Source organism: Coloeus monedula, assembly GCF_965178545.1.
Source record: "Coloeus monedula genome assembly, chromosome: 2".
Taxonomy (NCBI): domain Eukaryota; kingdom Metazoa; phylum Chordata; class Aves; order Passeriformes; family Corvidae; genus Coloeus; species Coloeus monedula.
Genome location: NC_138782.1, coordinates 5,167,662 through 5,182,504, shown reverse-complemented (window position 1 = coordinate 5,182,504; position 14,843 = coordinate 5,167,662). Strand labels below are relative to the sequence as shown.

Genomic DNA, 14,843 nt, shown 5'->3' with positions numbered 1-14,843 from the left:
CTTCATTATTTTACTGGGAAACGCAACCTCCCTAGAAGTCAAAATACCAGTATCATGCACATTTACACTAATAGCAAGGAGTTACACTCTGGCATCCAGTCTTACCAATGGCACCATTAACAGCCCAGGGAAACAACAGGTATTTCAAACACAACAAGCACAAACACACAGGAAACAGAATCTGGAGAAATGGGAGGCTTGTATAAGCCTGAAAGAGTCCCTGTTGTCTGACCATCCACATCAGGAAACAACTGACCAACTCCAAGAGTAATAAAACATGTGAGTTCTCCACTGACAACGCTGGAACAATTTTTTAACAAGCAAACAAAAATTCAGGATCTGTGGGTGAGTGTGATGAACAGATGGGGCAATGCAGGGAGGAGGATCCCCATCATGACAAAACAGAGAGGATTCTCTTCAAAGAGATGACAAGACTGTCAGCAGGAGTAGCTGCCAGACAGGGCTGAGCTGGATCAGGTCTGCTCTGGTCAAGGTAACCAACCTATTAAAAAAGGAAAGACTTTTCCAACCCATAAGCCAGTGCACAGGTGGATTAAGTCAGGAGGAGATGCTGATTCTGTCCCACTTGCCTGGTAAATCTCCCAGACAGCTCTGCACTTTCAAAGACAATTTTATGTGACACAGCTCTTGACCCATTTCAGGATTTCAAGGCCACCATGTCACCTATGGATGTGGCTGCAATTGCTGATGCTTGCAATTAGCACATATTAATAGGCTGTAAATTCTCCTCTCAGGTCAGAGATCAAGTGCTATGACTGCCTCTAAACTGGGCAAACCCTGCGGCACACAGCAGCCACATACTCATCTCCAGGATAGTCTCTCACTTTTTGAAACATCTCACAGATCAGCCCAGATGGTAAATTAGGGCCCAAACTCACCAATTTCACTGCCAGTGTTTGCCCTGGACACTCAGCAAGTTAACAGAAGTACCCTGAGCTCTTGAAGCACCAGTAGCTCACGGGCCAATTCAACTGGTGCCTCGCAAACACTGACTTCCACATACAGCCCCAATCCCAGCACACTGAATCAGAGGCAACATTCCTGTAAATATTTCCAATCTGGGAATTCAGCACCCTTCCCTTCCTCTGATGATCACTTGCAGCAGTCTTAAAGAGGGGACCTGTAACACAGGATGATGCAAACCTAAAAAACCAGACCGACTACAGCTGCTGTCAGAAGTGGTTGGGATCAGGGCACACAGAATATGTGAATCCTTGGACTCCCGCTTGCCAAACAGAATGCCAGCTCAGCCGGAGCAGGATTTCTTGGAGGCTTCATTCTATGTACCTCTAACATTTTTATCTGCCAAGATATTCTCAAGCTATTTCTTTCTGGAGTCTGCTGAAAGGAATGTATCAAAACATATGGATTTTTCTTGAGGGTTGAGGTCTGCTTCAAAAACACCAGCGAGGTCAATGCAAGTCTTGTTAAGCTCCAGCTCCAGACTTAAGGAAAAACACTAAAAGTTGAACACTTGCATATGACTTTGATACAAACCTGTGCTTGTCCTCTGCAAAAAATTTCTGGGACATCAGTACCAATACTTGGAAAAAGCTTCTCACTTTGGATCACAAAGTTATATTATCACATAATTATGTGATTATGACTTAATCACACAATGTGTTCTACCAGCGGAAGACATTTATGAGTGCATTTATTAAGTGGTATCTACAAGGAGCCTCTCATAGCCTGTAACATGTTTATTAATTTGTTAATTTTATTTTTAAAACCTATGAATCAATCATAGAAACAGCTACTTTAGAGCAACCAATCCCAATTTTTACATTCTAACCAGTAACAGGTACCCTCTCTCACCTGTAACAGAAATGTAAAGTGCACCTGAAATACTTTGCATGGCTTTATTTCAAAAGGCTGCAATAGTCAATATGCATAATGATGAAACAAATTATAACATCCTACTATAAACCATTCCGTTAGAGCTTCATTAACTCAGTATTAAACCAAATTAGGATATAGCAAGCATATCTACAGGGTAGAAATTAACTACATATTTGCATTTTTGTCACATTATACAGTTATACTGAGTGGCCTGACTGCCTCATTTATGTGAAATAAAATTGTCACTGAAGCTGAGTGAAGCTCTCAGAAAAGGTTTCCAGCTCCCAGGACATGACTTTGCAGGGATGCTTTGGGAAGTCAACTACTATTAGTTTAACATAGGACTTAAAGAAGATTAGTTAAATTCTACATGGATGCCTTCCTTCAGAATGAAAGTGACTTTAATATGATTTCATTACTTACGTTTGGAAGTGAAGTAAACTTAATTGAATCAGGTCACTTTAATGGTGAAGAAAAGCACCCACACAGTTTTGATGCAGCGCAACAAGCTGCTTTAAAAATTAACTTCTATTAGTTTTCCCATGTGCTCTTCCATTCACTAACCCTTTAGTAAGGCTATAGTTTTAATAACACTATTAACCCGATTAAGTGAAATTTCACTTTCTCATATTACAGCATTCTACTTGCTAATGTGAAGAAATAACAAAATTAAAATGAGCTCCCTGGAAAAGTCATCCAGTTTCAGAGGAAAGAGTATTTTTGCTGTGGCATCTAAGTGAGTTATGCTAAAGGACCAGAAAAACCCCTTTTTTTAGAATTTAGTGAGTGACATCAAATGCAGCATCTGAGGGGGTGGGAAGGGGGAGGGGGCTGAAGTACCTTTTGGTTTTGCTTTAAAGCCAAATAACTTCACTAGCAGAGACATATTTCATATATAACACTCCATGATCCATATATAAAGCACATTCCCATCTATAAATGACCTCTAATATCTTATCCAGCCTTTCACACAAACCAATTCAGCAGTCAAACAATAATGGCTCATTATCAAACATCTCCGAGGAAAAGACAAGGCAGGTAAGGATGAAAGGATGTTTCGACATGTACTATCTCAAGACAAGACACCGGATTTTATAACTCCTTCTGGCAGAGAAAGAATGAAGATGAAGAATCCAGAATAACATCTCAGGTAATCTCTAACACTCCAAAAGTATCGCTTTTTCCAAGACAGCTTTAAACCTCAGCCCATCTGCCATGTTTGTACAGAAACCCTGCAGACACCATCGCACTGAAGGCGGAGAGGTCTTTCAGCAGAGTTGTAAAGGTAACATCTCTTCCCAGGACAGATCTTAAGCATGCAGAGCATATAAATGCCTGTTACAGTACCTTACTGCACCACGTGCATCTGTCAATCTCCACCTGCACCAGAATATGTCAAGTGCTTTGCAGACATTCAGGTGTCTTAGCACATAATAAAGAGTTAATGACTCCCCATCACTCCTTGCACTCCTGAACAAGGAGTCAGGCACAGCTTGGATCAGGACATCCAGCTCCCAGAAGAACACAACCAGAGCCACCATTACTGGGATGAAGATCTTGCAGTCAGGCACTCATGCATCATGAAGAAATGAGGCACAGAATTAGGTACATCCCACAACTCCGCATTTTCTTTACATCTTGACATAACAGCCACATCCAAAACTAAGCTGTTGGATAGATCCACAAGTTATTTAAGCGCTTTCATAACTTCCCTTACAGTCTGCTACAAGTTCATAGCTCTTAAAACAACAAAACTAAAACTAGCAGGCTCAAAACTGTTGTAACACCTCAAATAACAGTATGAATACAATCAGTGGCTCACAAGCTTTTCTTTAGACCTTCCTGGCTCACTGAACTAAGAGCAGAGAGCAATTTCAGCTTTATAGCAGTTCTCCAGACTGAATGCTTAGGATGTGGCAGATGCATATTTAATTACAACATGTTTGAAGCAGCATCAAGATCAAAAGGAAAAGAATGTTACATTGAAGAGAGTTGATCTAAAGCTGCAGTTAGAAACATGAACCCAGCGGAAGGAGTTATTTGAGTTGGTAGGAAGATATTACACACAGAATTAAGAGCAATGTTATGGTTTTAAAAATGGAGCAAGCAAGCAAGATAAGCAGCAGCACATAAACTAAGTATTTACACAGCTGTAAAACATCTACCAGGAGAATTGTGAGAATGTGTTTTTGGAATAGTGAATGGGGAAATCTTCTCCACCTGATCCTGTACAACAATCTGCTTTATTGCCTGGGCTGCTCTTGAACCCAACATGAATACTAGAAAACATTCATTGATTTAAGCCACATGTATCTAAGCAAAATACTGATACAAACTACCCACTTATTCAGCTAAAAACCCCAAACAGTAAGCCTATTAAAGCTTACATGAAAATTGTGAAAAACGAGGTTCATTCTCCTGTTAGAATTTAAAGAGTTTAATATAAAGACAATAAGAGACATATAAAATAAAGCAAAGGGATAACGGCCGGGTGCCTTGGCGCTCTGCCAAGAGCACACCTGATGCTCGAGGTGAGTCCTTTTTATACCATTTTTACTGTCTGTTCTTTATTCATATTAAAACTTTTCCAGGAATTGATCTGCATGGCCACTCCTTGGGTCCGCCTTTTTAGAGCATGCGTAGTCTTCGGCCTTGTGGTTTTATTTCTTTTGATTCTTGGGTTTGGGCCCGCTAGGTAAGAGTCGATGGTGGGGTGGATCTCTTAATTCTCCAGACAGTCAGGGCTGATTGCAGCTTTGGGCCTCTTTGCCCCCCGGGCAGAGCAGTGACAGCGGCTCTCGGACCCTCCTGGCTGCCCTTTCTCCGGGTGGAGCAGCCTTTGGGCCCTTTTGTTCTCTGGACAAAGTGTTGATCAGCAGCTCCTCGGGCCTCATCCTCTGCTCGCTTGGAGGTTATCTTACTTGCTCACACTTGCTAACATTCTTGCTGAAACGAGAGAAAACTACATCCACACAGCAAAAAAGCATTTCTAACATTATATAATATCTACTTTAATACTTTGCAAGAAGCCAATACTATAATATATGTTTATAACAAAAATGTTTACTTAAAACTTAAAATGGAGGAATATTTTGCTTAAAAGCCTAGAAATAAAACTTTTTCACCTGGTTATGTTGCAGCCTGGTACCAAGACAAATAACTTTGCTACCTTGCTTGCTACTACTGTGCACAGAAAGACAAATGCTGGTCAGTTCAGTCAGTGAATTGGTCCCACAAAAAGACTCCTCTGGGAAAAGGAAGTGCTCAGTGTACTTGCACTAACAGGCTGAGCAGTTCTTTCATTAATTCATTGGTCTGAGCTTACAAACAAGTCTGCCTGCTGATATTTGTCTTACTTTCAGATGTTTACATAAGAATAATTTATTAATTCTGTATGTTGGTTTATTTGACAAAAATTTTAAACTTTCTCAGGCTTACCCTTGTTGCATTTAGTAGTGTGCTTTAATAGAAAGTATTTTATAGAAGCTAGTGATAGTGTTTAACATAGATGAAAATGATACCACAGGAGATAAAGGACCCACTCACACACAGCATCCTCTGCCTTCTACTCACAGCAACTTCAAATAAAGCCGGAAGCAAACATCCCAAAGCACCACGACAATGCTGAGCTGCAGGGATCAGAAGGGTCATCTCCCGCCCTCATTTCTGCTCCATCACCCTTGCAAAAGCTCTCTGTGAAAGCCATAGCTATGGACAACAACAACTTCAGTCTCAGCCACTTACAACAAAGTGGTAAAAGTTTTCAGCTGACATTGAATATGCTCTGTTGTGAAGCAACCATGGGAGGAGGCAAACACCCTTAGCTGTCCTGGGAAGAGTGGGATGCTTCACAAAAGGTTTCCCTGCGTAAGAGCTAGTGCAAATTTCCTAACACAGTCACAACCAAAATTATAAGGAATATTCCCCATCACACTTGATTTCCTCCTCCTCCTCTTTGCCACTTGTTCCCAGTATCTGCCACAACTAGGGCACTTTCCTGTTATGTTCTATTCCCCTTCTCCTCCCTGTTGGCCCGGCAGAAGAAGGGAGCCCAGCTGCCCTGCACATTTGATACGTAGCTCGAGACACTCCAAGGGCACCTCTGAAATTCCTTTTCATCCAGCCACACTCTCTTCACAGGCCCAGACCCAAGAGCAGGAAACACATGCTGAGGCAGAGAGCAGGAGCTGAGATCTCTCCCTGCAATCTGAAGGAAGCAGGTGGTTCCTCAGAGGCCACTGCCAGTTCCCACATCCCAGAGCAGTCCGTGGCCTGGGTGTGGCTGGGGCATAATCAGTTCCTAAATATCCTCCTCTTCCCCACACGCAGCAAAGCCCCCGTTTTGTTATGTCTGGTGACACCACGGTAGCACAGAGATTCAAGACACATAAGCTTCCTGTTTTCATTGTTTAACAAACTCTGGCAGTGATATGCTCCAAGCCAGCTGATTCGGGTCATTAATCAAATCAGCAGAGCGCCGGCAAACAATCTGTTTTAACTCGCTTGGCAACTGAGAGCTGTCTCCAGCTCTGAATTGGGGTAGCCCCAGTTGCCTCTAATTAGCTACACAGCCACTGAACCACCCTTCTTGTTCTCCAAACAAAGGAGGCAAATTCTGGGAAGCAAAACTTCCAATGTGAACAGTCACACTTGCTCCTTCAGGGAGCCCTGACTGAGAACACTCCATGTCTGTCACTCAGACTGGCCTTTCCCTCAGCACTGCTGCCAGTGAGCTTATGGAAGATGAAAGCCAAAGAAGAACAAACACAAGCAAGGGGACATCCACATATGGTAAAATCTTGAGACTTTGGACTCAGTCCAGAATTTATCCCTTTGCCAAAGCTAAAACACATCTCAAGTTTAGGCCAGAAAATTAAGAATGATAGCTTTGTGTGTGGATGATTTAGAAATGGTATACAACTGCCAGTCTTGATAGAGACACTCATCTTCAAAGAATCAAATTAATAAACTGCTATAAACTACTAGAAGTAATAAATACTAAAAAAAAATATAAAATAAAAGCACTAAGTTATTGCACCTTGCCAAGCATGCGCTACTGCAGGGCTGGGACCAAATAGCTCTTCTATTTCCAAATACGTGACACATGCAAGCTATAAATAAACAAGTTCAAGATGTGCGTTGATATCACAGACATCACTCACTCTGCTGTCCTTTACTTACTGCAGCCCATTTCTGACGTTGTCTTTACTTTCTTTCCCTCTCCAGGCACAAAAACAACACAGCCTGTCAAACACCATCAGGTGTGTTAGCACTCATCTTTTAGTCACTCCGTATCATTTTGCAGCCTGGATTTCCTGCATTCAAGTATTGCCTGCAAGGTAAAGTCAGATCCCTACATCCTCTAAAAGATGGGAACTCCCCAGATCTTGTGTTAAGCTACCAGTTGTTCCTCAGAGAATACTATACAAATGCTCAGGCATTTTAATTACTATTATTTAAGCAATAAAGTGCAGGTGGGAAGAGGGTCAACCAGAAAACAATTCTGCTCTTGTGTTGCAGCATCACTGGAATCAGTCACCAAGCATAGAAAAGAAAACTGAAGTAACTGTAGATAAATGTTTTACAAGAGTGTCAGATAAAAAGAAACAGATGCTAAATCAAAACAAACTTCTATATTTGCATGAAATTGTGCAACAATCAGACCAAGTCCCATTCCAAGTCCCATCCTTATGTAATACCATCAGCTAAAGAACTGAGGTGACTCATTCAAGGTCTTCCAGAGTGTAACATGAATTTGCACTGAATTTGTCTGCTAAGCTTTAGGAGCAAAGAGCAGAAAGATGTGTTTCATCTCCCCAGCGGTTCCTTCCTCCCTCCTGGAAGGTCAGTGATGAGGGGATGCCTACAGAGCCTCCAGAGCATTTCCAAGAGGGCATCCTGCTCACTTCTGTCAGTGCTGTACCCAGCCCAGGCAAGTACGTGGTGTCTCTCAGAGATGCTGATTAATTTAGGCTCAACAAAAGCCAGCCACAGTTTAAGTCTTCTGAGTAACTCAAAGACTGAGCAGACATCACCTTGCCAGAGCTGCCCCACAAAGTGTCTATGACAGCAACAATCCCTTAGCAGTAGCAATACTATGAAGTTTAATTCTAACTCATTCCCCGTGTTCATCTGCCCACGTGGCAAGAATACACCCTTCACTCTTCTCTCAAGCTCAGAGGACCAGGGTGAACTTGCCTTCATTGCCTTTTCCCTGAGCACTTCAGGAGAATGACTTATATAACTTGAAGTGAACAGAAATCTTGAATTCAAGTGATATTGCTGGAGATTCTTGAAAATGAGACCTGAACTTGCAAGTCTTTGAATCGAAACCCCAGCTGTGTCAGGAATTATTCACCTGAACAGGGAGAACAGTTACGGAACAGAGGCCCTACACATCGAAGGCAGCCTGAACATCAGATGTTAAGTACACTTTGCTCATTAACAGTCATTGAAGAAATTATCCATCCAATACTTTGAAAACATACACAGTTCATTCTCTGTTATGGCTGATGTTGGTCTTAAAAAGAAAAGCAAGCCAGGTTCACTGAGGAAAGAACTTGGAATGACTTACAGGGGTTTGGCTCTAAGTATTTTCACACATGAGAGGCCTGCAGGTATTTAGAAGTTTTGGTAGCAAAACCCATCACTGCAATCAGCCATTTCTTTCCAAGCTTGAGGGACACGTGGCTTCTGAAGATTATAACACTTTTTCCTCAGAAAAGTATGCAGGCAACTCTAGAGACAAGAGTGGTGCTCAGCACCACAGACATTACTCACACATTTCTGAAATCTGTTGTGAAAAAGGCATGATGTCTTCCAGAAGCCTGGTATGAAAGACTCCACCAGAGAGAACCTGGCAGCAATAAATCCAACAGGCTTCTAAGGGCCATGAACAAGCACATAAAACCCCGAAGGCTTTTAGGCCACGCATGAAATACCCAGGCAAACCTCAGCCCATGCCTGCCTGGCACTGAAGCCATTGCCAGTATTCCCAGTAGAGTCTGAAGCCTTTCTAGCTGAACAAACAGCATATTTAAAAACTGGAGTTGGATTTTGATAGTCTTATAAACCTGATGGCTTCATAGCTTACTAAATAACTTCTGCTTCTGGGAAAGTGCAGTGACTCCAAAAATAGTAATATTTTATCTCAAAACGTTAAGCTGCAGTCCTACATCCATACAACCTCAGGATCCAGACTTCATTTTGCCTTTTAAGTGCCTGGTTTCATGTGTTCACAAATTTATATGGAAAATGGTAACAACTAAGGGTTAATACATGAACACTTTAAGTTAAATGAGAATTCTCAATATGACAGTCCTGGATGGTTTTAAATGCTTAAAATTTTAGCTAATATGTCGCATTAACACTAGATGGGATGGGCTTTTTATAGTTCAATATCTTGAAAGAAAGGAACTTGTTTGAAAGTTACAACTCTCAGAAGCTGTGAAGAGTACAAATATCCAGGTTCTCCATGAGTTCTCTTTATATTCCTACAGTGCAAGCCATTAAACGTTAGTTCCTCCAGAGTTAACAGCCAGCAATTAAAAATCTTCTGTCCTGGCTCACAACAGAAGCTGCACAGCCAGCAGGGCTGGCCCCATGTGATCCCCCTTGCCTGGGGACAGAAGCTGAACAGGCCAAGAGGAGGTCCCAGAGCCTGGCCAGCCACTGGGATCACCCAGAGGATGTTGAGAGGCAGGAATTCCATGTTGAAGCCATGGAATTCAGATCTCTGCCCTCCTGCCTTCGCTCTCCTGCCAAAGGAAAGGCAGAGCAAGGCCCTGACCTGCAAAGGCTCCTGGAGCAGAGTGGATCCAGCTGGCACCTACATTTCAAAAGGCCCACACGTGTGCTACAGGACTGTCACAGCTGTAGGCTAAATCCATTTGAGAGCATGGAAAATCCTGTATTCCCTTAATCCATGGGCTGTAGAATTCTAGAATTAGGCACTGTGTTAACTTGTTCTTCAGAGGAGCTAAAAAGTATAAAGGAAACATCTCAAGAATGCATTACAGGCATTATTTTTTTCCTTCCTTATTGAAGTGCTGTAAGAACAGAGGAATATTTTCCCCCAAGTATTTACTTATCACGCCTTTTCCCTCCTTTTAGGCTGTTTATTTTCATTTAAATGTAACAGATTAAATATTTAAACTTCACAGTGTAAACAATGTATCAGATATATCAAATGCTGGACTAAGTGGGCCAAAATAAATTGGAGATAGCTTACATTCTCTTTGTTGCTGCTGTAATGATCTCCAAGTGACAGCACAATCTCCCCTTGCAAAATGCAGCCCAGAGTGTTCCCAGCTAGCTGGAGGGATAAAAGCAAACCCAAGTCTTCTCATTACAGCACCCAGACAATTTGATTTCATCCTGATTAGATCATTCATTCTCAGGGGCCTCACTACAGTATCACATATGTCTTTATAATCTGTCTTCCACCTGTACGGCAGCGAGGCTGTTCATTCCAATAAATGCAGCTTTAATTGTGTCTATGGGATAGAAAAAGCAATTTTCACAGAAATAAACAATCACTCAAGTCAGCTTCTCACAAACCAACTCTGGGCTCATATTTCTTGATCTGGAGGCAACTCCACGCCTAAGACTTATTTTTACAAACATTGGTCTGAAATCAGAATGTCTTTAATCGAACAGGGCATTTTAATAATCGTTTCATTGACAGATTAGCACGACAGATACTTTCCACTGCAAGTATATAAGAAAGCCTTGCCTGTGTGAGCTACAGGAGTTAAAGCACATTTCAAAAATGTGATTTTACACTGTCCTTGCAGCTATAGTGGCTGTGCCCAATACAAAGGAAAGATGTCTTTCCTGCCAAAACAGGACAATATTTGATGTGCTTAAAAGAAGTATCCAATAATCCTCATAGTTGGCAATTAATGTCTCAACTGCAATTCTAGATTAATGGTTAATACACTACTTATTTCTTGTGCTATAAGGAATGTGACTTACTACATACCTGAGGGACCAGCATGTATCAGAGAGTAGAAATTGGAAAAACACTGAAACCCAGTTCTGCTCTCACACCAATTTTCCTTATATTACAGAGACAACAGCACTAAGTGGAACATAGATGTCAGGAAAAGAGACTTCCATGATGAGAGTCTGCTCAAAAACACACCAGAACAGTTCAGTATTTCTAATTAAGCAGAGATCAGAAGTGCCACAAAAAACCAGAAATGCCTTTGGCAGGAATTTATTCAGTCACACTTCAAAAATATTTCTTAATCTCTGATGATCACTTACTGCCAGTACCGTCTGAAATCCATGGTGCACTCAACCTTAAAGACAGCAACAGCAAATTTCATGCTGATGTTACATGAAATTGGAATTTTTGAACAAACAGTTCAGCTTTTGCTATTTGTACCATGTTCGTTAGTTGGCCGAGCCAGCTGACTGACTGTTGCCTGTCAATTTAATCATTGCAAAGCAGACAAAGATAGACAGAACAGTTGTAGTACAGACTACCAGCACAAATCCTTCTTCCAGCCTTCTCAAAAGTTCCCCCTCAGACCTTTATGCCATTTCAGCAAGAGAATGCATGTCTGCTGGGGATAGACAACAGGGAAAAGCGATTTAGATAATGTCATGAAATGATCTTTTAAGCAGTCAGCACCAAGGAGCAGAACAAATTTCAGTGCATAAAACCATTCACATGATATGTCATGTAACTGAGGTGAAAGCCAATATTTAGGTCTGTGGATGCAAACTTCTTTTTCTGGTGATGTCAAGCCTTGTGAGTACAGCAGACATTCTGGAAATAACATTTTATTTTAGCTCAAGGACAGAGCTGTGTGTGGCTCAGAAGACTGTCACTTCTCAGAGTGATGCAAACAGAATGAATACCAACACGCCACCAGGAAGGACACTCGTGGAAGTAATCCCCTACTTGTGTAACTTCCCTCTGAAGCAAGCATTTTGGAAGTTATCAGACAATTAACAATTTGATAAGCACATGCCATTGAAGCAACTGGACTGGATCCTGGATGCATAGCATGAATTCTACATGCAGTAAAGGAACTCAGGGGTTTTCCCTTTCCTGAACTCAGTGTGGAAATCAGCTTCAGAACAGAAAAGCCTCATTGAGGGTGAGGGGCTTGTCAGGCCCTAGCAGCAAGACCCTGAACCCTGCACATCAGCTCCCTGCAGGGTAAGGCACAGGAGCACTGAGGGGAAGGCACAGGAAGAAGCACTTCATGACAGGCAATACCAGGAACTCGTCACTTTTCACCGATCCCAGGAAGCAATGGACACATATACTGTAGCACTGGCTTCAAAAGACCTCCTGTGCTTAAAACTACATTAGGTCAGGCTTAAACCTAGTTCTTGCTATGCCACTGGGCTGTCATCAGTCCCTATCCAAAATGTCCTTTAAGGCATTTCTGGGACAATGAACTGATGACACCCAGGGCCCATTATGAGCCATGTGGCTGCTCTGAGAGCCTATGGAGACAAGCAAAGCAAGCCCAAGTAAACCCACACACAACCACCCTGCCAAAACCTCCCAAGTTTTGAGAACACTTGTACCTCATCCCTCTGAACACAATGACTGGACACCAAATTTGCAAGCCTCTCCAGTCCTTCCTCTGGGCATCAGACTCATCTAAAATTATGGTATCATGGAAGTGAATTCATCAATCTGATATAATTGAGGACTTTGTGTTACCTATATTGCAGTTGCATATGAAAGCAGAGGATTTTATACCACATCCAGAACATTGTCATTTTTTGGATTCTTTGCTAAAACAGGAAAGAACTAAATTATGGCCTACAAGTGCCAGGTAGGCCAGGGAGCAAATAAAAAGAAAAACTAGTAAGAAAATTTAATTTCTGAAAATAGCTACTTTTAAAAGGTCGAGACTGGTCTGTGTCCAGAGGGAATGAATAGTTCCTAGAAACTGAGAATACAAACTGAAGCTCACATGTAGACTGGCCTAGAGAGTATCTGTGACAGTCAGGAGACAAATTTATCAGGTAAGATGCAGGACACATCTGCCTTACCAGCACACCAAACACTCGACATTTTGTTCCAATTCTTCCTTCCTCGTCCACCTTATCACCTGGACTGTATATAGAAAAAATCCGAGAGTGCTTGCTGCTGAAGAAGTAATAACATTTTTAGTCCAGAACATTAATGATAGGAAAGTTATTTTATTCTACCAAAAGCATCTGACTACTGAGTGAAGCAGAAGCACTGCAGCCTGTTACTACATTGCACAAATTCCAACATCATTTTCCATGTGCATTTTGACACTGCTGCTCCAACTGACAAGAGCTTGCAGAGCTGTCCTTATGACCAAAGGAACGCGTCCTTCCATCCCTACTGCTCCTCAGAAACGGGGGATTCTTTTGTGACCTCACCAGCATCTTACAGGGCCCACATTCCCAAAGAAAACAAATACTCTACCTGTCTTTCCTCCCTAAAAGCACTGTCTCCTAAATTTGAACATATACATCCCATGAAATCACCCAATCCACTAGAAGGGGTCATGCCCTCTTTGGCCATCCAATGCAGGCTGAGGAAAAGCAGCACACACAGATAAGTGATCTGTGCATTTTTCATGTAGAACAAGATCACAACACTTCCAGAATTTGGAAATACCCCAGCAACACCCTGTTGGATAGGCCAAAGGCACCAGACAGATGACTGAACATAGCCAATGGCTTGCTTCCCACATAATTCTGCTCAGGATTTATTTTAGCTTATTTTTTCCTCAACAACAATAGTTTTATTTTTAAAACTTAGAATGGCAGTTTTGAAAGAAACTTCTAAAATACCTGGAGGATTTGACTTCACCATTCTAAATCATTATTTTCTCATCTATATAATAGGCACCTCAATAAAGGCACAAAACTCGTATTAAAAGTTGTATTGCAAGCATTAATATTTCTTTGGAATCACACATTAGGGTAAATGAGACTCTGTTACTGGCAAAGAAAATCACTTATTTAAGCTTTCATGGAGCTACAGGTCATTGTTTCATTAAAATCCCTTCTAGCCTAAACATAATGACAATATCTGTAAGTTTAAGTAGAACTGGCATTTAAAGACAGTTGGCCTTAGCACTGGCATTTAAAATAATGTGGGGATAATTCCTGACATTTACTGTGCTGTAGGGAGAGCAGGAAAAGAACAAGCAAGGATTTGAGCTCTGCTGATGCCCAGTAGTGCAACAACATTATTAGTGTCGGTACAAGGCCGCATTAAATCTGGTACTCCACAGCCGGTCCAAGTTTGGAGACACTCAAGGAGCACTTATCTTCCAGTAAATAAGAGCTCAAACATTGCTCAAAGTACTTGAGGATGCATATTATAAACTTGATTCTGGCACTGTTGAGGATTATGGACACAAATGACAACTCAAAGCAGTAAGAGAGCTTTGCAAGCCTTGGTGTTTCTAACCTGAGCTATCAGATGACCAAAAATATTCATGAGTAAGCTGTCAAAAGAATAGCAGCAATTTTGTCTTAAAGAATTATTTCTACCATTTCGACATGGAGAGTAACCTGGAAATCTTAAGGTAAAAGCTCTGCCATCAATCCTTGTGGCTGTTCTAAAAATACCTGCTGAAATTCTTTGCACAGATCTGACACGTCCCCAAACCACCCAAGAGACAAACAGCACTTTCTGCTGGTCAAAACCACAAGTTTTTGCAAAATGTCAGGACTCTGTCACCTGTCACTTCATTTCCCCACCCTTGTCACTTGAGAAAGTTACACCAGGAGTGTTGGGCTCTTCCAGTGATCAATCCCAGCCTCCATTCATCTCCATTTATGCATTCTGCCTTTTTTTTTTTTTTTTTTTTTTACTTTTTTTATGCTATCCTACCTGTTAAACCCACCCTTCCCCCTGCCCCCAGAAAATCCCTATATAGCCTATTGAACCCTCTGAAAACATTCCCGAAGAAATTCCCTCTTCATGGTACTCCACAAGCTCCTGTTCCATGATTCCACAATTT

General features: G+C 41.6%; 1 protein-coding gene across 4 annotated transcripts in view; it reads right to left on the bottom strand.

Annotated features, from left to right (window-relative positions):
- PLCB1 (phospholipase C beta 1) overlaps positions 1 to 14,843 on the bottom strand; it is a 341,984-nt gene that overhangs the window by 293,847 nt on the left and 33,294 nt on the right. Inside the window, exon 1 of one of the 4 annotated variants that reach the window (XM_082302896.1) lies at positions 4,409 to 4,506. The exons of the other annotated variants lie outside the window; for them this stretch is intronic. Coding sequence (XP_082159022.1) covers positions 4,409 to 4,465 — 57 coding nt within the window. The 5' untranslated portion in view covers positions 4,466 to 4,506. Of the gene's footprint in view, positions 1 to 4,408; positions 4,507 to 14,843 lie in introns of those variants that run through there. 4 annotated transcript variants of the gene reach the window in all.